This window comes from Vicugna pacos, chromosome 12 (genome assembly GCF_048564905.1).
Source record: "Vicugna pacos chromosome 12, VicPac4, whole genome shotgun sequence".
NCBI classification, from domain to species: Eukaryota; Metazoa; Chordata; class Mammalia; order Artiodactyla; family Camelidae; genus Vicugna; species Vicugna pacos.
The window spans coordinates 11,206,147-11,234,082 of NC_132998.1; the positions used below are offsets into that span (position 1 = coordinate 11,206,147).

At 56.3% G+C, this 27,936-nt stretch overlaps 1 protein-coding gene across 2 annotated transcripts; it reads left to right on the forward strand.

Annotated features, from left to right (window-relative positions):
• Positions 1-2,605: 2,605 nt before the first annotated feature.
• On the forward strand, positions 2,606-27,345 carry FIGNL2 (fidgetin like 2). Of its 2 annotated transcripts, none has more exons than XM_072972778.1 (2): positions 2,606-2,815; positions 25,213-27,345. In XM_072972778.1, the coding sequence occupies exon 2, from the start codon at positions 25,224-25,226 to the stop codon at positions 27,201-27,203; it is 1,980 nt and encodes a 659-aa protein (XP_072828879.1). In that variant the 5' UTR covers positions 2,606-2,815; positions 25,213-25,223; the 3' UTR covers positions 27,204-27,345. The 2 variants fall into 2 exon arrangements, with proteins under 2 accessions (XP_072828879.1, XP_072828880.1); XM_072972779.1 differs by lacking the exon at positions 2,606-2,815 and adding an exon at positions 22,658-22,758.
• The last annotated feature ends 591 nt before the right edge of the window (positions 27,346-27,936 follow it).

Sequence of the window (27,936 nt, forward strand, 5' to 3'; positions counted from 1 at the left end):
CACAGATCCCTTGATTGGGGACAGTCAGGAAAGGGGTCAGCTGGCAGTTCTCAGAGAACAGACCCCCAGGCCCCGCCCAGGAGAGCAGAGTGAGAGACATGATGAAGGGCCATTTGCCAGGATCGAGTATTTGTCAGCCCAGGAGGCTGGATGATGTATTAACAGGACTTTAATGAGCTTGGGGAGGGGAAGCCACACTTCACTGTCGACCACTGTTGGGCAGAGGGGTGAAGAGACCAACCTCACCCCACCTGCTAACTAAACCCCTTAATGCAATCCAGGCCGGTTCGCCCATCAGAAGAAATTCAGTGCTTCCAAGATGAAGTACCTTCCTTCGTGGAGTCCAGCAAAGGCCTCTCAGCCTGCTGCCCCGTCCTACTATCTTACTGGCAAAGCTTTCCTGAGGTCAAAGCTTTTCCTGGTCCTTCCTACCAGCACTGGAGGGGTGAAGGAGAACTGGATCCCCACTCCCAGGGAGCATCTTAGCAACTCCTTCCTCCACCTCCATGCCGGTATTCCACCCCAACCTGGAGCCTGGTGGAGCAGGGCACCCAGTGACACCCGGCCACAATGTCTCCAGGGCAAGGTTGGGCCTCCTGGCACCAGTCCTGCTGATTGGGGTCACTCAGCTCATGTGGACTTTGGCCTCTCCCTTAGCTCCTGCCTCTGACCCTTGAGGACCCTGACAGGAAGGGTGGAAAGAGTAGAGTGGATTCTAGACCCAGCTTTGCTCTGTGACCCCCAGTATGTCTCTTCTCTCTGGGCTTCAGATACCCCATCAATATGGATATACTCAACAAATTCCTTCCCCATCTGTTATCCCGGGATTGTCCCTTCAGCTAGGGGTTCAGCTCTCCTAGGAGGGCAGCTGTGGCTCCCTTTATCCTGCCTTTCTGATTTTGAAGCCAGGTGTTGCCCTACCATTCTGACCCATGCCATAGTGTGGTCCCAGGGGTGTGGAGTGGAAAGGAAGAGGGGATTCTGGGGTTGGAGAAGATCCTGACCTTGGTGAGTTCCAGAACCTGCTTGGGTGCCAGTCTTGCTTCTGTATGAGGGTTGGGGAAAATCTAGGAGCCTCCCCCTTTCCCATCCCTGAGTGGCACCTACAGGGGTGCCCGGGGATATCAGAAACCAGAGCTTCCAGAGGGGGCCAGTGAGACCCTGGAGACTCCAGAGGAACCATCCATAGGAGAAGGGAAAGGGAGAGTTTAGAGTTCTGCAAAACACAGAGGACAGAGCACTATCCTGCAGCTGGGGGTAAGGGCGCAAGGGCCACCTTGTCTTACTGGTACTCAGGGAGGCTGAGCAGCCCCCAAAAGGGAAAGAAAACAACAACAATAACAATAACAAAAAAACCACTGCATTAGAGAGGACCCTCAAGCACTGCCCTTGCATGGGAACATAGATGGCCTTGGGACCACTGGGTGCTTAACATTTCTGGGAAATATATCTGGACCTTCCAACCTAAGCTCAGCCCGCTCTCCTACGACCTCCTGGGGCAAAGTGGGTTCTGCCATGGGGTGCTCTCCCTGCAGCCTTTCTTTTCCCCCTGGATCACCACTGAAGCCTTGCATGTGTCTGATAGAATTCTGTCTACCCTTGGACTGGGAGCTCCACGAGGACAGAGATGGGCCTTTGGGATTCTCTCGGGTGTGTCCAGCCTGTAGCCCAAATCTTGGCTCAGAGAAGAATGAATGCACTAACCAATGAACGCCTTGGGTCACCTCTAAGCACACCACAGGTCTAGGATTCATCCTGCTTGGCCCAGTATGAATGCCGCCTTCTTGGGAAAGCCCTGCAGTGAAGCCAAAGGTCTAGACGTCACATCCCACTCTCAGCTGCCCCCGTCCAGGGCTCTCCGTCCTCCTCCGAACCCACCCCCGCTCGGAATGGCATTGGTGCAGAGCAGTGGACTTGCCGGACTGTGTGTGTCCCACCCACTGCATCCCGGGCTGGCGCGGCCAACAGTTCACCAGGAGCGGGGGATGAGAGTGAGTCCACCAGGCTTTGGCCGAGGGGCCGAGGCAGACCAGGGAGAAGAGGTCGAAGGCGGCTAGCGGACGGGGCGGGCCGGGCCGGCTGTCTTCCCCTTTGCCCTTCGACCCAGGAAGCCGCTCACACCCGGCGGACACGCTCGGCGGCCTGCTGCTCAATCCTGGTCTCCCCCCTTCGGGGACCGCTCCCCACCCTCCCCGGCCTCTACCCCCACCTCAACTTCCCGCTCCGACGGCCAGGGAGAGGCGGGGGCAGGCCTGAGAGTGCCGCAAGGACACTCCACACCAAGGGTCATTTGCTCTTTTTCCCCTCTGTGGCTAATTTATTTTAGAGCTAGGGGAGGAGAGGGGCGGGGCCAGGCGGGCGGGTAGAGAGGAGGGGCGGGACGGGCCCAGGGGAGGTGGGGGCGGGGCGGGGGTGAAGAGGGGAGGGCGGGGAAGCAGCCCCGGAGGAGAGGGCCGGGGAAGGGGCGGGAGTTGGGGGGAAGGGAGGGGCACTTGGGGAGGGGAGGAGCAGGCAAAGGGGAGGGGAGCAAAGGCCTGCGAGGGAGGGCGCTGGGGGCGGGCGAGGGGAGGCGGGGGTGGGGGTGGGGGTCCTGCCTGAGGGGGGAGCCGGGGCGGCCCCTTGTCCGGCCACCCCCACTGCCCAGTCCCGCTCCCGCCCGCTGCGGCCGCAGCAGCCGCAGCAGTAGCGGCTCCAGGATGGTGAGCGCCGCTGCCCCCCGGCCCCGGCCTGTCGCCCCCGGCCCGCGCCCCGGCTCCAGGGCCGGACGCCCCGCCAGGCCGCGCACACTCACCTAGGACCCGGCCGGGATGCCGAGGTACGGGGCCCGTGGGCCTGGCGGGGGCAGGCACGCGAGCGCGCGGGCGGGCCGGGGTCAGGGGGTGGTGACCGTTCGGTCGGGGTGTCCGGAGCTTTGTCCGCGGGCGCGGGGCAGTGCGAGGGCCGGAGAGGGCGGGAGTTGCGGGTCGCGGGGTTCAACGAGGTGGGGGTCGAAGGGCAAGGCCAGCGAGAGACCCGGGCGGGTGCGTGGGAGCCGAGGGTCACTTCCCGGGGGGAAGGGGCGGGCGGGGAAGAGGCTTTCCTCTCCGCCGCCGCCGGGCACCCTCTTCGCCGCCCCCTTTCGTGCCGAGGCTGCAGCAATAGCGAGCGGCAGGCTCTGGGGGGAGCCTGCGGGATTGGGGGTGGGGAGCCAGTATTTGTGGGTTCGGGTCCCAGAAGGAGCCAGTGTCCGGAGCCCGAGGGCCGGCCCGAGGCCCCTCCCACTCCGTCAGGTCTTTGTCCAGCGGCCCCTGTGCGTGAGGGAGGGGGTGGGGACTGGGTTCCAGGCCCAGAGATTCCCCAGCACCGTGACGGGGCAGTGACAGGAGGCCGAGGCCACTTCGTGGCCTGCGTCCCTCACGCCAACCCCCTGCCTTTCTTTTCTGACCCGGGAGAGCATAGCCCCCATCTCAGAGGGGTGTTGCAGGAAGCGGCACTTACCTTCACCCGTGCGCTACAGGCTGCAAGGGAGACCCTCTAGCTCCTGGCTTGCTCGCTCGCTCGCGCTCTCTCCCTCACTCCCCCCACCCCATCTCCCTCCCTCTAGCCCTTTAAACTTCCCCACTCCAAGAGCCCTCTCTTGGTCTACACCGATTTCCTTGCTAAGGAACCCGCTCTGTAGAGAGTCCTCAGCAAGGGTTGGGCACACAGTAGGTGCTCAGCAAATGTAAGCCCCCTTCTTGGCCCCTCCAGTCCCCGTAGCCTCCTGAGCGGAGGAGGCCTGGGAAGGGGTATGCACGGGGGCGAGTGTGAGCGGCCTGGAGCCTGCGCCCAGCAGCAGCCCGGAGCCTGGAGCGCAGGGGTGGGTGGACGGGTGGGTGGGCTGTTAAAGGGACGGTCACTAAATCAGGATTAGGCCGTGGGGCTGTCAGGCTGCCAGGCTCTGTCTCCATGGATACCTAATTTGGAGGAGAATAGAGGACGGAAGAATGTTTGTGTTATCGTTCGCCTGGGTTGCCGCGGCTGAGCGGACTCAAGCCCTCCGCCAGGCAGCAAGGAATGGGGACCCAGTTCGAGCCCCACTCTGGGCTTCAGCAGGGCGGTTCTCGGGACCCAGAGCCTTCTTTGTGGAGTCGCCGGAATGGGCCAGGTGGTGCTGTGACTAAAGAACTCTGATCCTGCCCAGGGAGCCCCAGACCTTCCCAGAGCCCAACCTAAACCCCTGGACATCCTCTAGAAACGGCCGGTCTGAGTTTCCTCATAGGCCCCATCCCGGAGCTCCTAGCCGGGAGCAAATGGCATTCTCCGCTGTGTCGTGGCCCCAGAGGACCGCCAGGCTGGGCGGTTCGGTGCTGAGCGCTGCGGGACCCAGCCGCGCGAGGGTACCGGGCGGCCGCTGGGGCGGCGGGGCAGGGGGCGGGGCGAGACTTCCTGGGGTGGGCGAGAAAGGGGCGGGGTCTGCCGGCCGGCCTTGCTCCACCCGGTGACAGGCCTCGTAAATCCCCTTTCCCATATTTAACGCCATTTCATTTATTTCCCTTTGATTACATTGGTGTCTGCGGCAGCCACCCCTGTAAGGAGCGACCCTAGTGCCCTCCCTGTAATATCTTCTCGAGAAAAGCCCTCTTGGGCCAAAGGGAATTAGCTCTGTGGGGCAGGAGAGTTGCTCCTGGGGGGCCCAGATAACCTCCACTTCTCAGGGGACCCCCCCCATCTCCCTGGGAGACGAAGAGGAGGGTTGAGAGACACCTGAGTTTGGCCTCCGAGGCCCTGAGGGATTTTCTGGCTGTAGGGTAAGGGTGGACTGGGCTGAGGATCCCATGAGTGGACAATCAATCCAGTGCGCAGGCTGGAGGGGGGAAGGGGAGAGGGACAGACCCGAATGTGTTGTTCTCAGAGCCCTTTCCTGCCTTCCTCCTGGTCATCCATGGCCACAGCTTTTTATGGAGCAAGAATCCCCTCCCACCCCCTGCCTGGGCTGCGGCTTTATTGCTGAGACCTCAGACTCTCCACGCAATTTCACGCCTCTCTGCCTTTGCTCTTGCTGTTCCCTCAGCCAAATGCCTTCCCCATTGTCCCTGTCTCTCCACAACCTCCTCATTCTTCAAGGCCCAACTCGGATGCCACACTTCCTCCGTGTAGCCTCCCCAGGGCCCCAGCCCTTGTCACTTGCTCCTCCCGACATGTTCTCCTAGCCCTGCACCTGTGCCTCCCCCAGCCTCTGTGGCTGAGTCTGCTCTAGACTTTGCCTCCTGGAGGACAGGGGTGGAGCATATACTTCCGTGCACCCTGTCCCCACTGGGCCTGGCACGGGGCTTGGCACCTCGTGGGTGCTCCATAAATGTTTGTTGGCTGAATAGAAGGGGTTTTGTAAGGACAGCCTGCAAAGCATGGCATCTGAACACTTTCAGGCAAACAGCTCTGCTCCTGGATGGGTGGAGACCCCAGGGTGGGGCTCTTCGTCCTCCTCATTGCTGACCCCTCCCCCACCCCCAAGTCTGGGGAGGACTTTGCCCCTTCCTTTCCCCACACACCAGCATTCTTCTCCTGCCATTATCATCCTGTTAAACAGAGAGGCCAGTCAGGATCCATATGGATCACATTAACAATTGCTTATTATCTGGGCTAAGACTGCTCCCTCTCTCCACCCCCAGCTCCTACTGCTGCAGTTCCTGGACCCTTAGGAGCCCAGACTCCTGCCCCCACCTCCCCCACCATCGGTCAGCCAGGGAGGGCAGGGGACAGGCTGGTCTCCCTTACTCTCCCTGTGCCTTCTAGCAGAAATTTGCTTCATCTTGACTTGGCTGGCAGTTAATGACTCCTCTGCCTGATTTAATGAAAACCAGATTCCCGGAGGGAGCTTGGCTCAGTGAGGTTCCAGGGCTGCGGTGGGGAGAGGTGGACCTGAGGCTGGGTACACCTGTGGTCCACAACACCAAGAGCCTCTGTCTTCCAGTGGACAGAAGCTGTGGGCTGGGGTGAGCCCCACTAGGCTGACCATGGGCTATACTTGTGTTTTCTGTCATCTCAGCCCTGGGCTGGCCCTGTTCCCTTTCAAGAGCTGGCAGGCTAGTGGGAAGATCAAGGTAGGAGGGACCCTGCAAGGCTTTGTGGGTCCTGATGAATTGGGTCCCAAGCCTTGTGCTGCAAGGAAGCAGGAAATCCCAGAGTTTCCTAGAGTGGCTGCTGAGTTGGCCTTGAAGGATGAGGAGTGGAATTTATGTTTAAATTCATGTAACCTAAGAGTACTAGGGATGGAAGGGGTCTTCAAGATTACCCAGTCCCAGGTCTGTAACTTTTTTTGATTTACAGACCCCTCAGAAGGACCTACAAAAGCTGTCCCCAGAAAAATACACTTCCATGATCAACACAAGACTTTGCATTCTGCTTTATAGGGTTCTTGGACCCCCTGAAGCCTTTATGAACCCTACAGCAAGAAACCCTCCCTGCAGTCCAAACCCCTCTGAAGTGCTGAGAGCAGAGTGGGGCCTGCAGCCCAGCACTCCTGACCTCCACTCAGTGCTGTCTCCACGGCCGGTGGACTGGACAAGCCAGGGACCAGGGGTACTGGATGAGGTTCTGGGCCAGCCTTTGAGCAGGAAATGTTCACACTGCCTCAGTCAGTGTATAGGTTAGTCATCTCATCTCTGAGTGTGTCACCTGGAGAAAGGATGTCCAGAAGTTCTTTTGTTTTAGGATCCACTCGTCCCCAGGAACAAGGATGAGGGGCAAAAGAGTCTAGCTCTCTTCTGAGCATTTTCATAAGCATCTTGATGAATCACACGTAACACGTAGCACTTACTAATTACTCTATATCTCATCTGTGAAATGGGACTAAGCATGGGGCCCTCCTCATAAACATTATTGTGAGGATTAAATGAGGCAGGAGCTGGGAGCCCTGGTCTTAGTCTTGAGGGACTATGGGCCTGTGAGGGCCTGGTCAGAAGTGCAGGTGACAGTGCTCAGGGCTATACGGATCTTCCTTAACTTACGATGGGGTTATGTCCTGATCAACCCATTTTAAGTTGAAAATACATTCAATACACCTAACCTACTGAATATCATAGCTTAGCCTAGCCTACCTTACACATACTCAGAATACTTACGTTATGGCTAAGTATTTTTTAAAAATAAAGTGTTCAATATCTCATGTAAATTATTGAAGACTGTACTGAAAGTGAAAAGCATAACGGTTGTCTGGGTGCAGAATAGCTATGAGTGTATAAGTGGTTTCCCCTCGTGATCAGGTGGCTGACTGGGAGCTGTGGCTTCACATACTTCATATCAGAGAGGGTATCATACTTCATATCGGAGCCCAGAAAAAGGTCAAAATTCACAATTCAAAGTATGGTTTCTGCTGTGTGCGTACTGCACTAATGTAAAGTCGAAAAATTGTAAGTCAGACCGTCGTGAGTTGGGACCATCTGTGATTGCTATTGACACTGACATTCCCCTGCTGGGTCCTGCCAAAGAGAGGGGACTGCTGTGGGGACCACCCAGGGGCCTTGGTCTCTTTCCCTTTAGTATGGAGGTGTAGACAGTATCTCCCTTTGTAATTCACCTTGGGGACCAGTGGTGGGGTAGGCAGTTCTCAGTGAACGGGAGCGTTGGGCAGTGGCCTTGGGCCATCCTGTGGTCCCAACCCCATTTTGTGATGACAGATCATGGCCCCCACCCTCGGGGCCAAGCCCTGGGCTGCAATGACCCTGCCACTAATCAGGCTTAATCACCCTGGACAAGTCACTTAATTCTGTTTTGGTCTCAATGTCTTCGTGGGCAAAATGGGAGTAAGAACACTGCTGAATGAGTTCATAGGTGATAGAGGCCTTGGTTTCACATGGTGTGCCCTTTGTCTCTGAAGCACATGCCTACCTCTGGTGATCTGCTCACTGACTCGGAACCCAGGGACTGCAGATAACCACCTCCCAACATAGGAGCAAGGAGAAGAAGAGGACATGTGTGAAAGTTCTGGTCTGTAGCTGGACCATCTTTGCAGCTCTCTCCAAAGTAGAGTCAGGGCAGAGAGGAGAGCTCAGGAGATGGACAAGAGGAGACCCCACTTGGCTACCTCTGGAATCTGGGAGGTGGAAGCCTGCCTCCTTCCACTTCCCTCCTTCCACCTGCCCTCCCTGCCTTGCAGACTCAGGCCACCTGACCCTCAGCCTGGTACTCGGATTAATTAATCGGGGATGGGTGGAAAGATGTGACAACGAGGCCCCATTTTACTCTAAGCAACCTCTGTTGGGCATCTGTTGGGTCCTAGCACTGCTGGGTTGTGGGTGTACCTCAGCCAAGCTCCAGAGTGTACCCAGCCAGGGCAGGGATTCCTGGGCCCCTGAGACTCCTCGCACACTCTGTGGGCGCCTACATACTGAACCCTCAGTGGGGCTTTCATGCCTCCGGTCTCCCATAGCAACCCTCGGCTTGCCGTGTGGCCAGGGAGGAGCAGAGTGCGTCCCCAGCCCTGGTGTTGTTCGCTTTGCCATGGCACCTAGTGAAACACCACCACGCTCATCACACACTCGGCCGGGCCCTGAGCCAGGCCTGGATATTTTATCGGGGTAGCCATTCACCCAACAAGCATTATTTCTGATGTGGTCCCAGCTTCAGGGAGCTTACAAGACAGTCAGGGACCAGCGAAAAGGCAGAAGGACAGGCTACGCTTTCGGAACCTCTCCTTGTGTTCCCTGCGTAGAAGGAAGCCGCTGAAGGTGTGTGAGCTGGGGAGCGGCACGCTCAGAGCGGTGGACAGGACACAGGCTGGGCTGGAGAGGAGAGACTCGGGGCCGGGGGTGGGAAAGACCAGTTACTTGACAGCAGGGCCTTGCATCATCAGCAGAGTCCCGAGGAGACTTCTTTATTCCCCGAGGGAGTCTGTTCATAGGTGACAGAGGCCCTAATTCAATGAGAATTAGGAAACAGGGAGAGTCACCTGCTGCTGACTGGCCTATTGGGCCCTTGGGTGCTTGAGAGTCTGGGCGTGTTCTTCTTTCCAGGCCAGTAGGGAAAGAAAACTGGTGAGATATTTGAGTTATACTGAAAAAAGACACTCCCCCGGCCTCTCTGCACCGTGTGCTTCCACCCCACTCAGTCCACCTGGCAGTTTCTGTTGCGGTAGAGCGACTCCCCAGAAACTCTGGCCCCCTGGGGAGCTCACCCCTTCCACCCAGCTCCTCAGAGAGAGTGGCCACTTACCCCCCTAGGAAAGGGGCTCCTTTTCCAGGTGGGCTGTGTACTGTGTGGGATGGCCATTGTCGTGTCATGTCTTCTAACCTGTAGCCCTCTTCAGGCCAGAGTTTTGGGGTCTGAACCCTTGTTGGGAAAGATGGAGCTGCCTTATCAGGGCGGGGTAGTCAGGAGTTCAGTTTGGGACTTGTTGGGTTCACGTTGGACGTGTAAGTGGGGATGACGCAGAAGGACTGCAAAGGGGTGGCGCCTCCCACTAGACAGCCTGTCATATTGAATGCCTGTATTGATGGGGAGCTCATCACTTGTAAAACAACTCACATATTCTGACAGCTAACATTATGCCAAAAATCTCTGATAGCGGGTTCACTTCATTCAAGGACCGTGGGGACGGTTAGGAACTGAGGGGCTGCACAGAGCTGCACAGTCGGCCACCCAGAGGTGGTTCAGGCACTCGAGATACTCAATCCTCAGAAGTCTTTCTCCTTTCGAGGAAATACTCCCCATTTCCTGGTCATAATCTACAGGCAGCTCGCTGCCCTGCCTCTCTGATCACTCTCCTCAGTGCTTGGCCGTGACTGTAACCAGGGTCTTGGGGCTCAGACCTGCAAGGACTTACATGGTGCAGCGAGAACCACTTTGGAAATGTGCTAAGCTCCGGGATTTGTGGCTGAGTATGGGGAGGTGGCGTACGAGAGAAGAGGGGCTCAGAGGGGAAGGGGAGGTTGATGAAGATGCTGGGGCTCAACATACTTCTATTTCCTTACCTGTTAGATGGGAACAGCATCTGCTTCTCACGTGAGAGGCAGAAAAGCATCTAGGGCCAGACTGTCCTGGTGGGCGGCCCCATGTCCTAGCTTGGTGACCTCGGCAAGTTAACTGTGCCTCAGTTCCCTCCTCTGGAACCTGCGAGTAACTGATGTACTTCCTTCCTGGGGTTATTCTGAGGATGAAATGAGCTCATGTGTGTCAAGCACTTACAGCAGCACCTGGCATGGGTGTTGGGGTCCCGGACCGGAGCCAACGGGAGTTGCTGTGGTTGTTTAGTCTCTGCCTGGCACTCCCCCGATTTCTCTTTCTCTCTCTGTTCCTGTGGCCCTGCAGTTGTAGGGGGCCACCCCCTTGAGGACAGCCCTGCCCACTCCAGCCCAGGGAGACCGGCTGGGCTGCATAGCTGAGGTTACTCAGCTCAGCACCCCCAGGGCTGGGAATGGAGTTGGAGGGGGCAGAGGCAGCTGCTGGGGAAGCCTGGGTGGGCTGCCTGGGCCTGCTTCCTTGCCTCGGCTCAGGCCTGGCCCTGCAGGGGTGGGGACGACTCTCACCCACCCCTGTGCACAGGGAGAGGGGCATATATGGGCCTGGGAACATAGGATGACCTAGACTTTAAAGCTTAAGCTCTTAGGAAGTCACATGCCACCTAAACTGGCTCAAGTCAACCTTGGATCCTAAACCTGGCTGGGGGAGGGGGTGGGGTCTGGGAGGCGGCTCTTGTCTCTTGGGCTGAGACCTGCGGTCTATGGTCCCTGAGAAGTTCATGGATGGAGCTGTCTTCCAGTGTTATTAATTCCCTTTGTAGCCCCATATATTTTTAAAATTTTATCCCCTCTCTGCTTTAATGAGGTAAAATTGACCAAGTAGTCCCACGTATTCTTTATTTTGATTGAGGTGTAACTGAATCAGGTGTACAGTAGAATGATTGGATATTTGTATATATTAGGAGATGGCACCACAGTCAGTCTAGCTAACATCTCTCCATACATCGTTACAAAAACATATTTTGTGTGTGTATTTTTTTAATTTTTATTTTTGTTTTCTTTTTTGTTTGTGTATTTTTATCTTACGCATTGAAAAGTATTTTTGAGAACAGGTCATGATTTACTAGACTTAAAGGGGTCTGTGGCTGAAAATTGGGAAACAGCCTGACCTTATCCTCTTGCAGGGGCCAGGACCCCAGGGATGAGGAGCCCCAGATGCAGATCCACGAGGAGACAGGCACTGGGAGGGTCTGACCCAGCCCAGAGAGCAGCGGTGCCTGAGCTGGCCAGTGCCACCGCCACCTCCACCGCGTGCCTGCTTGACTCACGCCTGCGCACCCTCTCGTCAAGGTCCTCAGGTGCCTTGTGCTCGGCTGCTGCTGTCTCTACACTGTAGTGAGAAGCCGAGTGCCCCCTAAGATTCCCAGGGACACGAAAAGTGTGGCTCCAGATGAAGCTGGGTCTGGCATGGTGGCTCTCAAGAGGGACCTGAAGGGCATTTGACCTTATCTGGGCAGTTTCTAAGTGGCACAAGGGGCAGGAGAAGGGGCAGGGCCCTGGGGCAGAGGAGGAGCAGGTGAGAGGTGCCCCAGGACACAGGGCAGAGGGGCCCCGGGTCAGGTGAGGATGTCCAGGGAAGCTGTGGTCTGGGACTCAGTTCCCCCCACAGTCCCACTCGACAGCTGAGAGGGGCAGGACAGGAACCTCACACTGCAGGGCGGTGCCCTCCACGCTGGGGCCCAGCAGGCAGCTGGGAACTGCACTTCCCTCTTTGGAGTCCCTCAGGCCCATTGGATCCTCTTGGTGCCAGAAGGCATCCCTCACTAGTCTTCCCCAGGCTGGAACATCTGGCTGGCCCTCGTGGGAGCCCAGTCAGAATCCAGCCTGGTGTCCTGCCCCCCCTCTAGCCAGTCTTGAAGAAAGTACCAACCTTTCTTCGTTGCCCTCTTGCCAGCCTGTGAGGGACATGCTGGGTCCCCTGTTTCACACCGGAAGAAACAGAGATTGAGACACTTGTCCCACAACTCAGAGACAGACCCATGCCCTGCATCTTCTGAGCCCCAGGAAGAAGATGTGATCCTGACCTCCAGAGGGACCCCTGGGATGGCCAGGCTGGGCTCAGAGACCCCCAGCCCTGGGTCAGTTTTTCAGGCTGGTCTTCAGACACTTGCCTAATTCAAATCACCAATGAGTCCAGGGTGCATTTGAGGGTCCCTGGGAGCAACCAGTGAAGGTGAGGAAAGGGAGAGGAAGGGAAAGAGAGTATCCTGCTGTCAAATGGCCTGGTGCTGTAATCCCCTCCTCTCAGCCTGTTGAGGGGACTGAATGACATCGTGCAGATTGAACCCCTGCCCAAGATGCAATAGCCTCTGGGAGGTAACAGCCTGACCTGCCAAGCCCTCTGGAAAGCATGGGCATAGGGTGACCCCCTCCTACCATTTCTGTCCCGTCCCAGGGCCCAGGAGTTGAAGTCCACCCTAACCTGCTTCAACACAGCTCAAGTAGCAGAAGAGGATGTGGTGGACTGGGCTGGGATACCCTTAAAGCAGTTACCAGCCCTGAAGCCTTGCTTTACTTAGCCTGGATGAAAAGTTTACTTGCTCAGTACAGCTCATCTCAAGCAGGCCTCGGAGAAGCAAATCAACTTTGCTAACCATCGTCAAGGGGCGAGTGGCTGATAGCCTGCAACCTCCTGGTTTAAAAGAGGATGCTTGTTACCCAGGATGGTTTTCTGTTGCTGAAATTTCAGGCAGCTTGACTAAGTGAAGCAACCAAAATTGAGGCAGGTGGAGACAACTGGGAGAAGGGGCCAGGGTAATAACTAGGCTAGTTCCGCCTACCTGGTGTCTCCAGGGAGATGAGTTGGCGATAGAAAATCCGTATCACCTGCTGTGTGTTCCAGGCTATCGCCCAGCCTGGGAAGGGGTGTGATGCGGTGGATGGAAGGAAAGAGCTCAGAGCATCTCCCAGCAGCTACAGCACCAGGGGGAGGGTCAAGAGAAAAACATGGAGGGACTGTTGGAAAGACAAGGGTGGGCAGGAGAGTCGGGCTTCAGAGCTGGAAAAGTGATTAGCAGCTCTGACGAGGCTGAAGTTAGCCCTGGCAGCCCCCGGGCAGCACGGGAGGGAAAAAGAGCTGTCATTCATGGAAGGCAGACCGGGAGAACCACCTTCCACCCCCTGCCAAAGGCAGCCACATCATGGGATACACGCAGGTCCCCAAGCCCTGGGGATAGATGCCTTTCACAGGGATTGTGGGTGGGACTGGAAACGGCTGCCTGTGTCCTGGGTGTGGTACCCCAGGACCTTCTGCGAGAATAGGGGAAGCCCAGGAGCCATCCCCAACCTCCTAGGGGAGTAGATGGGCTGTTTGATCATTGAGTGTGTAAATTGGGATTTTATGGATCGCTTATTCACTGCTGGAGCTGGGGCCCCCAAATTCCTCTGTGCCCCAGAATGCTTAATCTTGTCCCAAGCTTTCCCCTGGGAAGGGAGGGAAGACAGCTCCCCACAGGCCCCCACCTCTCCTGCTATGTCTTCTCCCAAGGCCCCAAGCTTGTCATTGCAGGTTGAGCAGTTCAAATGTGTTAATACACTCCCTGGGCGCCACTGGGCTGTGGGACTTACCCTTCAGTCCTGTGATTGGCCAGAGAGACCATGGGAGAGGGGTTCATGGCAGCAGCTGGGAGTGTGCGCGCACGTGCGTGCACGCCCTGTGTGCCTGTTTGAGGGGAGGGGGTTGGGGGGTGTCCATTCTGCTTAGACCACTGGGCAGAGACAAAGGATCTTCATCTAGCCTGCAACGAGGATTATGTCCAGAACAAGCCACATCCCTACCTGGTCAAGCTGGTTAGGGAGCCCACCTGTCCATCTTCACATCCTCCTCTTACATCTTGACGCAGTGGGACTTGGCCAGTGTGTGCTGAATGGATGGAGGGATGAGTGACCACGTGACCTACTACCTTTTTAACTGGGGTTGTGTCTGCTGGAATAATCCAGCATCTACAGATTCCTCAATCTCCCCCTAAGAATCCTCAGTCTCCCCCCTCCCCTTGCTGAGATGTGCTCCAGTCCAGGCCTGGCTGACACAAGGCTGGGCATGAAGGGCTGGCCAGGCCTCAGGGGACACAGCTGTGACCCCTGGACTCTGTTGCCACTTGAGAGTGCTTTCACTGTGGTCACGTTTTCCCCTGCTGGCCCCCATCTGTCCTCAGGATTTGATGAGGATGACGATGGTAGGCGAAGGGGGAAGGGTGTTGAGCAGCTGACGGGGGAGAGAAGGAAGCACAGCCTGAAGGGCCAGATGACAAACTGCCCAGTCCTACTGTCCTCATCTCCTCTTCAGCCTGTGCCTCCTCTCTGGTGGCAGGCAGGACAGGCTGGGGAGTGGTTGGTCCAGCTCGTCTGCCCCTTCCTCCCCGACTCCTGGGGAAGCTGAAGCCTGGCCTGGTCTTAACACCACCCAGGAGTCCTGAGGAACGGAGACTGAGTTGTAGAGATGCTACGTGGAGACCCTAAGAAGTGAGACTCCGTTCAAGTTCAAGAGAAAGCAGCAGAGGTGCCAGTTGTAGTGGGAAGCACCCTGGCTGCAGAGCCAAGCCCTGGATGGGATGAAAGCAGCACTGTCCAGTAGAACTTCCTGTTATGATGGGGATGTTCTGGGTCTGCGCTGTCCACACAGGTGCCACTACCCCATGTGACTACCGAGTGCTTGGGGTGTGGCTAGTGCTGTCGAGGAATTGAACTTTTCATTGAATTTAACTTTATACCTTTTTTATTTTTCAATGATTAATTAATACATAATAATAAATGATTTAAATTTTAAATAATTAATACATTTTAATGATTTGAAATTGAAATAGCTCCCTGCAGCTAGCAGCTGCGATTTGGACAGCATGGGCTTAGAGGTGGGGTTCAGGGGCTGGAAGCCAGGCTCAGGTGCAGATCCCTTCCTGCCTTTGTGATCTTAGGCAGGTTCTCCCCAGCGCACAGTGTTCCTCTCCAGTCTGTCAGACTGCCCTAGCCCTAGTGCAGATCATCTACAGTTAGGAAGTCATCTGCTCCTGTAAGTGGCTGAATGGCACTTCAGAGGTTCTGGCCCTTGAGGGGGCCCAATACCCAGGGACCAACAGCCCAGGGTGGGAACGGAGTGGCTGTACCAAGCTCTAGACTTTGAGGCATCTTAGAACTTCTTTGGGGGTATCAGTCCTAGAAGGCTTCCTGGAAGAGGGGGTTGCGGGGGGAGGCTTGGGTTGGAGATGTGCCTGAGAAGCTAGCTAGCCCTGAGAGGGCCCTGTATTTGGCACCCAGGCACCTTGGCCAAGGCTGGGATAGGGAGGGACTGGCAGAATGGGCTGAGAGTCCCAGCTTCCCTGCTACTAGCAGTTGTGACCTTGGGAGAATCACTCCCTCATCTCTGAGCCTCCATTTTCTCTTCTGTAAAATGGGGAGAATATGCTGATCTAGCAGGGGAATTGTGAGGATGCAACCGAACGGTCATTATTAAAGTTCTTTGCAAACACCAGAAGGCTAGGAGAAAGGGAAGGTTTATCTTCAAGGGTGCTGGGCCCCTGGCCTGGCCTCTTTAAGACGACAACAGATGGTCACAGCTTGTCTGTGGCCCTGACCGCGGACATAGGCAGGGATTGCTGCACTCTCCCCTCCCCCCAGCGCATGTGCACACACAGGGCCCAGATGGGGGCTGCTTGGCCAGCCTCCTGCTGTTTGGCATTTGACATATGAGGAGTCCAGCGCCAGAGCACACCCCCTCGGGCCAGCCCCATCCCAGAGAGGAGCCGCACTGGCGGGGAGGCCTCACTACCTCGTGGAAGCAGGATCCCAAGGGCCCTGATCTCTTTACCATGTGTCCAGTGGCCTTTGATGGGAATTCCATCGCCCCTTTTGTCCTCTCCCAGAGGCCTGGCTGGGGGAAGAGAGAAGGAGGAAGATTTTTATTTTTCAAAAGGAGGCCAGGTGGGATCCATGGGGGCTGGGTTGGGTACCCTTCAGCTCCAGCCAGACCAGGACTAGATATTTCCTCTGGTGTTCACAGACACAAACTCCCGTTTCAGGCAACCCCTCCCTGTCCGCTCCTGCAGTAATTCCCTGGGCTTTGTCTCTTGCTACCCTCAACACCTCATGTGGGCTTATATTTAGTCACCCGGATTTTTTTCTTTATTTGGACACAGAGGCACTTTCAAGCCTCTTTGCTCATCCATCCTCCCATCCATCCATCTATCCATCCACACTACAGAGTCTGTTAGGCACTTACTGTGTACTAGGCAGTGTCCTGGGTGCTTGGGATATGACAGTGAACAAAACAACTCTCATACAACTTTCTAGCAGGTACAAGAAAATAAAGCACCAAGCAGGTCAGGTTATGAAGAGTGCTACAGGGAACACCAGGTTGGAGGGCCAGGGTCTGATGCGGTGACAGCTGAGCAGAGGCCTGAAGTGAGTGAGGGTGTGAGCCGCACGGAGATCTAGGGAGAGAGTGTTGTAGGCATTGAGTGCAGCAAGGCCAGCTTCCCCTCCCCAAACCAGTGTGGGAGGAGCAGTGAGGAAGCCAGTGTGACTGGAGGGGGGCGCGGCAGGAGCGGGTGCAGGTCAGTAGGAAGAGGTCGGCCACTGTGAGGAGTCTGGCTTTTATTCTCAGTGAGATAGGAGCCACTGGAAGGTTCCAGGTGGAAGAATGACATGATCAGACATGTTTTTAAAGGTCATTGTGGCTACAGTGTTGAGACTAGAGAGTAGAGGACAGGGTGGACATGGGGAGGGTAGGTGGGAGGATGTTGCCGTCACCCAGGTGAGAGATGTCACCAGAGTGGTGAGAGGTGGTTGCAGCCTGGATAGATTTGGAAGCCGGGGCCAATCAGATTTGCTGGTCTGAGATATGAAAGAGATGACCCTGAGCTTTCTGGCCTGAGTGCTGGAAAGGACAAAGCTACCACTTCCTGAGATGGGGAAGATGGGGAGGGGTAGGCTGGGGGTGGGGTGAGGAAGTAGGAAGTTTGGTTTTTGGGCAGGTCGATTATGCCCATTAAACACTCAAGTGGAGGGTTCAGGAAGATGGTTGACTATGCCAGTGGGACGTGCACAGGGAAGGACTAGGCTGGAGAATCCTCAATGTACAGCTGATGGTCAAGGCCATGAGCCTGGATGGGGTCTCCAAGGAATCAGTGTGGAGAGAAGGCTCTAAGGACTGAGCCCTGCGCTCTGCAGGGCTCAAAGGGGAGCAGGGAAAGGAGGCATGAAAGAGGCTGAGGAGAGGGGGCAGGGAGCCCAGGGAAGAAGCTTCAGGAAGGAGAGGGATCAGCTGAGGCCAGTGCTCCTGAGCTGAGGACTGGCCATCAGACTGAACAGCACACATGCAGGCAGCTGGAGTGCTGGGTGTGAGAGCCTGGCTGGAGGGGGTTCAGGAGAGAATTGGGGGGGAGGAACCGGCGACAGTAGTATACATTTCTTTTAAACCATTTTTTGGTTTTTATTTTGTTTTTTGTTTTGGTAAAAAGCAAGCAGAGAGCAATAGGATGTAGTTGAAAGGGGATCAAGAGATTCTTTTGAGCTTCCCCCATTCCAAGATGGGAGAAATAACAGCATGTTTTTGGGCTGGTGAGAATGAGCAGAGAGGCAAACTGATCACACAGGAGAGGGGAGAACTGAGGGAACTCATCCCTGAGCTTTGAAAGAGGATGGGATCAGGGCATAAGAGGAAGGATGCCCTCTGTTCTTGGTGCCAGGAGGGACTTTCTCCAGCTCCCCCGAAAGGCAAGGGGTCAGTTAGGGCGGGAGTGGCCAAGGAGGATGCATGAAGCGGGCAGGACGGCCGTGAGCCTTGAAGGATGGGGAAGAGCTAATGGGCAGAGGGAGAGCATTTCCAGCAGATGAAACTGAGGGAACAAAAGGCATGTAGGCCTCAAAGAGCAGGGCTGATTTTTTTCTAGGTCTCTTTTGGCCTGGACCATTCCTAGTCTTCAGGGCTCATGGCATGTGGCCCCTTCCTCATCTCCCTATGCCTTTCCCTCCCCGCTCCCCAGCTCCAAGTTCTCCACCATTTTTCCAGCTAAGGAGTGAGTTTAGGGACCTGGAGGGGGAGCCTTTAGATCTGGTGGGTGGACCCCTGCTCCCTCCTGGGTCTGCTCCTCCTAGATATGCATCCTTGCCTGATCACAGCCTGTGGAGGTGGGAAAACAGTGGCCAGAAGGAGGCGGCGCTCTTTCTGGCCTTGGGCCAGCAGGAACCTCCTCCCTGGGACTCAGTTTTATCGTCTGTAGAGTATCTACTTAGGTGGGGTGTTGCACAGGAGTGATGACATGGACGTGCCCGCGCTCCCTGCTCAGCTGTCCACCAGCGCTGCCCAGTGCCCGCCACCACAGAGACCCATTTTAGGTGCTGCTCTGATCCCCGCCAAAAACAGGTTCCCCTGCCTCTGAACTTCCAGAATTCATTCTTTTCTTCCTTTCTTACTCTTCCTTTCCTTTCCTTCCTTCCTTCCTTCCTCCTTCCCTTCCTTCCTCCTTTACTTTTCTTTTTTCTTTTCTTTCTCATGGCCATGAGAAAGAAGACCGTCACCTTCTCCCTGTTGGGTGCTAGAGTCACTAGAGTTGTGAGGATGGGTCACAGTTTGATTCAGTTTCACTCCTCTGACAGCTGCCACTCAGGGCCCGGCCCTCTGAAGGTAAATGAAAGTGTCTGTTAGTTGGATGGAAACAAGACCATGGACCTGCAGAAAATGGGCTGCAGCCCTGGCAATGCAGCTGCAAAACTCTGGTTCAGGGTTTGGTTCATCTCCTAAACATTTTTTGAGCCCTACCCATGGGAAGCCCCAAGCCAGGCCCCAAGGGTCCTCTGGGCAGGATGCTGGGGGTCCAGCCATGCTGGGGGCTGCTCTCTGGCTGAACTGGGGGAAGAACTTCCTAGGTGGTGGATGCAAGGGCTGTGGCAGGTGGCCCATGCTGTCCTCTGGGTCCTCTAGGTACCCTCCCTCTCCTCTCCTCTTGCAGTAACTAGGGGTTGGCACAAGGGGGCAGGGCCCAGCTGATGGGGGACCTTCCTGTTCAAGCTCTGCCAGGCGGCCAGAGACCCCCGGGGCACCAGTTGTGAGCAGGAGACAAAAAGCCTGGGACAAAAGGCCTGTGGGAGCCGCGGTGAATAGATTAATGAGATTTCCATATGAGGCCCAACAATGGGATTCTCCACTCCAGCCCCTTTGTCCCCGGCTGAGATAATGGAGCCCGAGGAGCAGGCCCAGGAGGGTGGCTTGGGCCCTTCTCCACACAGGCCTGGAGCCGCCACACAGCTGCCCCTCCTTCCTGCCCCACCCCCAGCCCTGTGTTCTGCAGCCCCTCCCTCCCCGTGGGTAAGTGGATTCTCACCCAGAGACCTTCTGTGAGATGGGGAAAGGGAGTTAGGGACCTCCTTAGGGAGTTGGAGAGGGGCTTTGACACCACCTGGTTGGGATCCCTTTCCACCTCAGCCCGTATAAAACTGACTTAAAGGGTTCCTAGAGAGGAAGTTTGAGATCCACCATCCATACCAGCTGTCTCATTTGACAACTGAAGTTAGTGAAGCTTGGAAAGTTTAGGTGTCTTGCCTAGGGTCACACAGTGACAGCTCAGGGTGTCTGCTGCCCCTTGATGGCAGAATGGGGGTGGGAGTGTCTAAGGCCTGTGTGAGGGAGAAACGCACCCCTCCTGTGTGTCCTCCGCCCCCATCGCTCTCCCTCACTGCTTCACTTCTGACAGTTTTGCAATACCTGCTGGGTGTCCTATCAATTTAACTCAGTTCAGACACTACCTGGAGATGGCGTCAGATCCCACGGGTGAAGGGCCCGGTCCCACAAGACTGCCCCCTTCAGATGCCAGTCACAAGTCTGGGCTGTTAACTGTGCTTTTGACCACGGGCTATAAAGCAGAGGTTTCCACCACCCCCTCCTCAGGTTCGGTTAACTTAGAATGGTTCAGAGAACTCAAGAAAACTGTTTACTTACTAGATTATGGTTTGTTATAAAAGGATATAACTGAGGAACAGCCCGATGGAAGAGATGCACAGGGCAGGTGTGCGGGAAGGGACCCGGAGCGCTCATGCCCTCTCCCAGCGAGCCACTCTCCCCGCACTTCCACGTGTTCACCAACCCAGAAGCTCTCCCAACCCCCTTCTTTTGGGTTTTTGTGGAGGCCTCATTACACACCCACAGTTGATTAAACCATTGGCCATTGGCAGTTGAACGCAATCTCTGGCCTGTCTCCATTTCCCAGGAGGTGGAGGGTTGTGTGGGGAGCTGAGGTTTCCAACCGATCACGGCTGGTTACCCCTTGCAACCAGCCTCCACCCTTAGGTTACCTAGGCACTTTCCAAAAATCATCTTATTAACATAGACTCAGGAGTAGTTGAAAGGGGCTTGTTATGAATAACAGGACGCCCATTTCACTTTTATTGCTCTGAAGCTGTTTTAGGAACTGAGGGCAGGAAACCAAATATTCTAACAAAAGATGCTCCCATTGCTCTTTTGCTTAGGAAATTCCAAGGGTTTCGGGAGCTGTGAGCCAGGTACAGTGGGCTAAGACTAAATATATATATTTCTTATTGTAAATCACTCGATCACAGCCTGCGCCAGGCCTGATGCACAGAGGGCCCTGGGCATGGTCCACGGGGATCCGAGAGGCCCAAGAAGGCTGAAATCAGTGCACTGAGTGCCTTGACCCTTTGTGAAGGCCGAGCCACTTCCCTCATCCATCCTGACAGACTCCCTACAAATGAGGGGAGGGGCTTAAGGAATTCTTTGTTACTATTTATTCATCACCTGTGAGTTTGAAGGACTGCACTCTGTGCATGGAGTCAAGTTAAGTTCCAGCCTCCAAGGGTCTGCAGAGAAAGAGCTGCTTCAGGAGCCTGACCTTGCTTGCTCCCCACAGGGTACAATTTCAAAAAGTGGTGTTTTCCCTAGAGTTTCAGCTACCCCCAGTGAAGGCCGCAGATCCAAATAAGGAACTGTCTGTCCAGCCTAGGGGCGTGAATACTTATCAGATGGCAAGTTTACAGGGAAGGGGACACATCTACTTGGGCTGTTTTGCAGTGAGAGAACATGCATTCTCCTGCCTGTGACGTGGGATCTCCCCTAGGGCGTAGGTGCTTCCAATTGCAGGTTTGAAGTGCAAAGTTGCAGCACCTGTGGTGTAGCCACATTCCCAACACGTTTCCATAGGGCCAAGGAAACAAGGCTTGGTGTAGGCTGTGTCATGGCCCCAGGCTCTCCTCTGGCTGTGAGTACCAAGGGCTGGCCCAGGGAGGCAGTGCAGCCAAGAGGCAAGGGCCTGGGCCCTGTAGTTAGAGAGCTGGGGTCTGAATCCTGCTCCCGTTTGACAGCTGTGTGACCTTGGGGATGTATGACTCTCTCTGTACCGCCGTCTCTACCTGCCAGGTGGGGTTGATGACAATAGTATTTCCCAAAGGGCTGTTGAGGGTTACACAGGACAGTGCGTAAAGCACAGAACAAGTGGCTGGCTCTGCCCCAGCGCTGGGTGCTGGGGAACTGGCATAAGGACCAGCCTGTCATTTCAGAGCTGGAGGGAACCTCCCTCACAGAACATTCTCCACATTCCCCCAACCGCAGGGGGAAGTGACTTGTTTGGATTCACTCAGTAAGTCTGGGCCACTGCTTAGATTCTTAATTGTACCATTTATCATGCTGCTTTGTACTGGACTGTGTACTTTGCATTCGTTATCTTTTGAAATCCTCATGGCCACTCTGCAAGCCATGCATTATACCCTTTAACAGACTGAGAAATTGAGCTTCAGTGAGCTTCAGGCCACCTCCAGGCTCATGCAGTAAAGTGTCTGAACCTGGATTCAAACCCAGGTGTCTTTGATTCAAAGGGCACACTGTCCCCCAAGTCTCTGGGGTCTCTCCTCACATCCAGCTCAGCTGATGTAGGAACTAGAGTGTGTCCTAGGAACCTGGGAAGGAGGTGGGGTTCCTCTCCAGGGAAGGTCCCTCCTATGGGAGGCTGACTAGCAGGAGCTTGTGGACTGGGCCTCAGTCTCTGTGTGAGATGGACAAGGTGTAACTGGCCTGAGGCTGGGGGCAGGGAGACAGCCTGCTCTACCCGCTACCACTGCATGGAGACAGTGATGCTGGAGGGCAGAATGAAGGAGAAGGGCAAGAAAGATGGGCTGGTAGTTAGTGGGGGATATAGGTCAAGTATGTCTTTTTGAATATGAGAAAGATTTAAAGTTTGCTGGGGGGATGGAGCCAGGCCACGGGAGTGGGGAAGAAGAGTTAATTAATGGGGCAAGGTCCCAGCCTGGGTCAGGTGTGGTCATGGGTTGGAGTGCAGGGACTCTCGGCCTCCTAGCTTGCAAAATGGGTATAGATGTAGATAAAAGTGAAAACAGAAGGCCAGATGTGAGGGACATGGGCCCCTGGCTAAAACCGAAGGGCACTGCCTGGAGCAGAAGGACTGTGCCTGAGGGGATGGAGGGTAGATATCCAGCGGGCGAGATGCTGTGGACAAGGGCCTCTCTGGGTAGAGCTTGGAGCAGCCTGGAAGGGGCTAATCCCGGAGTAGATGAGACAGAGTGGGTGTAGAGCCGGGAGGACAGGTTTGGAGTGTGGGTTCCTGGAGTCCACAACTGCTGAGGTGGAGTTCTTTGGTGTGGAAGGAACCTGAGTACAAGAGGGTGGGGACTTGAGCGAAGACTGCTGCAGGCCAGGGCTGGAGCTAGGTGAGAGAGGCAGGGAGGAACCACATGACAGCGACGGGGAGGAGCAGAGGGCCTGGCAGAGGGTGAAGGAAAAGTGTGTGAAGGAGTCCAGACACAGAGGCTTCCTTACCGCGTCTAGGTATGTCCTTCTGGGAGGGTCCACCCTTTCCCCCCAGCGTGCCTAGTTTAGTAAGTTCAGGGAAAATGCTCTCGTTAAGGTCAAATCTCTTTTCTCCATGTTAAGGAGCCAAAGCACAGATAGTGAATAGAAAAAAACAGGTTTGGGGTCCATGTCAACAACACAGATTTGCATTTGTATGACTCTGATGTTACCACTTATGATCCTGCAACCGGAACCACTTGAGACTTGTCAGGGTTACCCCCTTTGACACTAGGTAAAGCCTCTATCCCTTGGAGATCCTTCAGTAGGAGCTGGAGAGCTACACATCTGCCTCCCACAGAGCTCATCCTCAACTCTGTTCTGCTGCCATTGGTGGCCGGGATCACCTCTCAGATGGAGGCGAAACCACCTCAAGAACACCCCTTTCAAAGCTATCTATAGCTCATGCCTTCCCTAGGGCACTGGAGATGAGAGTGAATAGTTTTCAAAGACTGTCGTCTCCCATTGACATCAGGTCACAGTCCAAAGAGGTGGTACAGTCACGTTGCTGCAGATAAGGGCAACTGTGGAGAACCCAAGAAGAGGCTGAATTACTTTTAGTCTCTTCTACCTCTCCCCTGACATATACCCATTTCCAAGGCTCCAGTGATCTGAACTTTCTTGGTGCTCCCTCCAGGTTTGCAATGTATGGTTATGTAGGTTGTGCACTGCACATGAACCCTACTTCTAAAGGGGCACAATTCACATCACAGACATAACAGATCTGTAGATTTATTAAAGTTTTCCAGAAGGTGACAGTAAGACATCTTGAGGGAGGGAATAGGGCATATGAGCTAGCCCAGCCCTGGCTTTCTGAATGCATTGTGCTCTGCATCTTTGAAGGTGCTGGAATCCTCTAGCCTGTCTGGTCGACTTGGCCTCTTCCTCTTCAAGGTCCAGTAAAGGCCTTCTCAATCAGGTGTTGCACGCTCCCGGAGCCCCTGACACACACCACTATTTTACTCCCTCACAAAGGATGTCATCTGTCTCCTCCATCTAGCTGAACCATCATATTCACCTTTCAATCTGCCCCCTTGCCTAGCACAGCACTTAGTATATGCTCAATAATATTCTGTAGAAGAAAGAAGGTTGAACGTGTAACATTAATTTGCCTTATCAAAAGCTTAGGTTTGAGCAAAACCCGTCTCTGGCACATCATGGGCCCATTTAGTCTCTGAGATTTTATCCTCAGATCAGGCCACCAACCAGTCGGAGCCATGTTCCTGGATAGTGCTATTCCCCAGGCCCTGAATCCCTTTCACCAGTTTGGCTCATGCCTAGACTGGTGCTGAGAGACTGTAAGGAACAGCCATGTAACATTACTGTTGTGTTCACAGCCTGGCTCTCCAAGAGGCCATTGTTTATTACCTCTCACAGGTTGGCTTCCTGAGGTCCATGGAAAAAAGTTCTGTGATTTCTATGCCAGGAACATTTTCGTCTCTTTGGAGTATGATAGTGTTCTTTACTTTGCAAAGTGAGTTCTTTGGTTCCTGGTAAATTCAGAGACGAATCTGTGACCCACTTTCTATGATGTGCACAAACTCTGCATTGCTGTGGAGTAACTTTGCCTCATCTTCTCTAGAATATGTGTCTATTCTAAACTACCTTTTTGTATGGTGGTGAACATTCTGGCAATGAAGCAGGGGGCAGCACCTGCTCTGGGCAGCTTTCATGAGCAGATTTGGGTCTGGAACCCAGGTGCTCTGACTTCATCAGTCAGAGACTAATAGAAGAAACCAAGTAGAAATGAAGTGAATGCTTCTGGGTCAGTCTCTGGGGTTTTCCAGGGATGATGAGCCACTACGGTGGACACTGGCACCCTCACTTCAGGGACAAAGGGGGTACTGAACTCTCAGGGAAGGCTAAGGTGAACAGAGCATTCAGGACTATCAAATTGCTGGGCCAGCGCTAGCCCAGGAGCCCTGGGCAGGCCTCACTCATCTTTACATAACCCCAGTGCCTAGCATATGATGAAAGTGCAGCAAATATCTGTTTCTGAATGAGCCCCACCTAGGTTTGACTATTCCCAGCACTGGTGGGGCAAGGGCTGGGGACCAGGGGCACCCACTGTCTGACCGTTCATTACAGTAGGTCTGAAAGGACCATGTGTTCTAAAGGGTAGGGCTGGAGTGGCCAGGCCAGAACAAAACAATAGGCATTGCTTAAAGGTAAAGTTAGGAACAAATATGTCATTTCCAGATCCATCTTGGTTCTGAGTTAAGTGTTTTCAGATAACTTTGATCATGGAACATGAGGGGCAAGTCAAGTATGGTGTTTTTGGTGCCTGGAGAAGGGGGCCCCAGAAGAGTGGATCGGAGAGTGGTGGATGCCGAAAAACCAGCCTGTCCTAAGCTATGGTCTAAGGGGGTCGGCCTGTGGCTGGTGGTCAGTGGGTCCGCAGAGGTTCTAGCCGCTTCTCTCTCTTGCCTGCAGCTCTGTCGAAGATGCACTGGACACCGGAACACGCCCAGCCCCTCAACCAGTGGCCAGAGCAGCACTTGGACGTCTCCTCCACCACCCCATCGCCAGCTCACAAGTTGGAGTTGCCCCCTGGGGGTCGTCAGCGCTGCCACTATGCTTGGGCACACGACGACATCTCTGCCCTCACTGCCTCCAACCTCCTCAAGCGCTACGCAGAGAAATATTCGGGGGTCCTGGACTCGCCCTACGAGCGCCCCACCCTGGGAGGCTACGGCGACGCCGCCTTCCTCAACGGCGCCAAGGGGGACCCCGAGCCCTGGCCGGGGCCAGAGAACCCCTACCCCTTGGCCTCGCTCCACGAGGGCCTCCCGGGAACCAAGTCCGGCAGTGGGGGAGGCTCCGGGGGCCTCGGGGGATCCCCGGTTTTAGCCGGGAACCTGCCTGAACCCCTCTACGCCGGCAACGCGTGCGGGGGCCCGTCGGCGGCACCCGAGTACGCGGCTGGCTACGGCGGCGGGTACCTGGCGCCCAGTTACTGCTCGCAGACGGGCGCCGCGCTTCCCCCGCCACCCCCGGCCGCGCTCCTGCAGCCCCCACCCCCGCCGGGCTACGGCCCCTCCGGGCCTCTGTACAATTACCCGGCAGGGGGCTACGCCGCGCAGCCGGGCTACGCTACCCTTCCGCCACCGCCGGCCCCGCCCCCGGCCCCCTACCTGACCTCGGGCTTGGCGGCACCCACGCCCCTGCCCGCACCCGCCCCGCCCCGGCCGGCGCCCGCCTCCTACGGCTTCCAGGCGGCTGCGGCGGGCGCGGAGGCCGGGGTGTCGCTGAAGCGCAAGGCCGCCGACGAGGGCGCCGAGGGCCGCTACCGCAAGTATGTCTACGAGCCTGCCAAGGCCCCGGCGGCCGACGGCACCTCCTACCCTGCCGCGGACAACGGTGAGTGTCGGGGCAACGGGTTCCGGTCTAAGCCGCCGGGAGCCGCCGAGGAGGCGTCGGGCAAGTACGGCAGCGGCGTCCCCCTCAAGGTCCTGGGCTCTCCCGTCTACGGCCCACAACTCGAGCCCTTTGAGAAGTTCCCGGAGCGGGCCCCGGCGCTGGCTCCTCGCGGGGGCTTTACGGTGCCGTTGGGGGAGCCTCCCAAAGGTGTGGACCCGGGGGCCCTGGAGCTGGTGACCAGCAAGATGGTGGACTGCGGGCCGCCGGTGCAGTGGGCGGACGTGGCAGGCCAGGGCGCGCTCAAGGCGGCGCTGGAGGAGGAGCTGGTGTGGCCCCTGCTGAGGCCGCCCGCCTACCCGGGCAGCCCGCGCCCGCCGCGGACCGTGCTGCTCTTCGGGCCGCGAGGCGCAGGCAAAGCACTGCTCGGCCGCTGCCTGGCCACCCAGCTGGGTGCTACGCTGCTGCGCCTGCGCGGAGCGACGCTGGCCGCACCGGGCGCCTCCGAAGGTGCGCGCCTCCTCCAGGCCGCCTTCGCGGCTGCGCGCTGCCGCCCGCCCGCTGTGCTCCTCATCAGCGAGCTGGACGCGCTGCTTCCCGCCCGGGACGAGGGCGCGGCCGCCGCGGGCGTCCTACAAGCGCCACTCCTGGCCTGCCTGGACGGCGGCTGCGGCGCAGGGGCCGACGGCGTGCTGGTCGTGGGCACGACCTCGCGGCCCTCGGCCCTGGACGAGGCGACCCGCCGGCGCTTCGCTCTTCGCTTCTACGTGACGCTGCCCGACGGCCCGGCTCGCGGGCAGATCCTACAGCGGGCGCTGGCCCAGCAGGGCTGCGCGCTGAGCGAGCGGGAGCTGGCGGCCCTGGTGCAGGGCACCCAGGGCTTCTCCGGGGGCGAGCTGGGGCAGCTGTGCCAGCAGGCTGCGGCCGGGGCGGGCCACCCGGGGCTGCAGCGCCCCCTCTCCTACAAGGACTTGGAGGCGGCGCTGGCCAAGGTGGGCCCCAGGGCCTCGCCCAAGGACTTGGACTTGTTCGTGGAGTGGGACAAAATGTACGGCTTCGGACACTGACTGCGCCTGGGGAGGCCGCGGGAGCCGCCGCCCCCTCGGTTCCGGAGGGAAGTCTTTAACCCCACCAAGCTAGGCGTGCCGGGGTGAGGGAAAAGGGGGCTGCTTGTGGGTTTTTTTCGTGGGAAGGAAAATGCTTCTGCTAGGCAGATAGATGCCATATGCGCTATGTACTCAGGTTTTCCCTATTTATTGTGGACGGGAAGCTCGCCATCTCCGCCCCGCAGCCGGCCGGCCCAGGGGGCCTAAGGAACTCCTGCTCTCTCGCCACAATCCTTTTGTCTCCTCGCTTTCTGAATGGCTTCCTCCCCCTCCTCCACTTCCCCCTTTCTCTGCCTTCTCGTAGTTTTCTCTCCCTGTCGCTTTGTCACTGACCGTACCACCCCTCCCCACCCCAGCCCTGTTTCTCTTTTGCTCCTCCTTCTGTCTCTATCACCCTCTATGCTTCTGTCTCCTTCCCTTGCTCTCCAGCCTTTCTTGTTTCTTGGTCCCTTTCCCTGCCTTCTGTCCCTCATTCAAAGACACATGCGCCTTTGCAGGAGATCCGGAGGTCCAGGGGCTGAGGAGGGGGTAGGGAGTCCTCTGCCTCCCTCACCCAGCCAAAACCTTGGGTCTGTGGGAGTCAAGCAAAAAAGAGAAAACCACCCAAAGAAGGTTTTTTGTTTGTTTTTGAGGGGGGAAATCCCAGAAATGTAGCTTGTTTAATATTTTAGGCCTCTTATTTTTGTAAGATGTG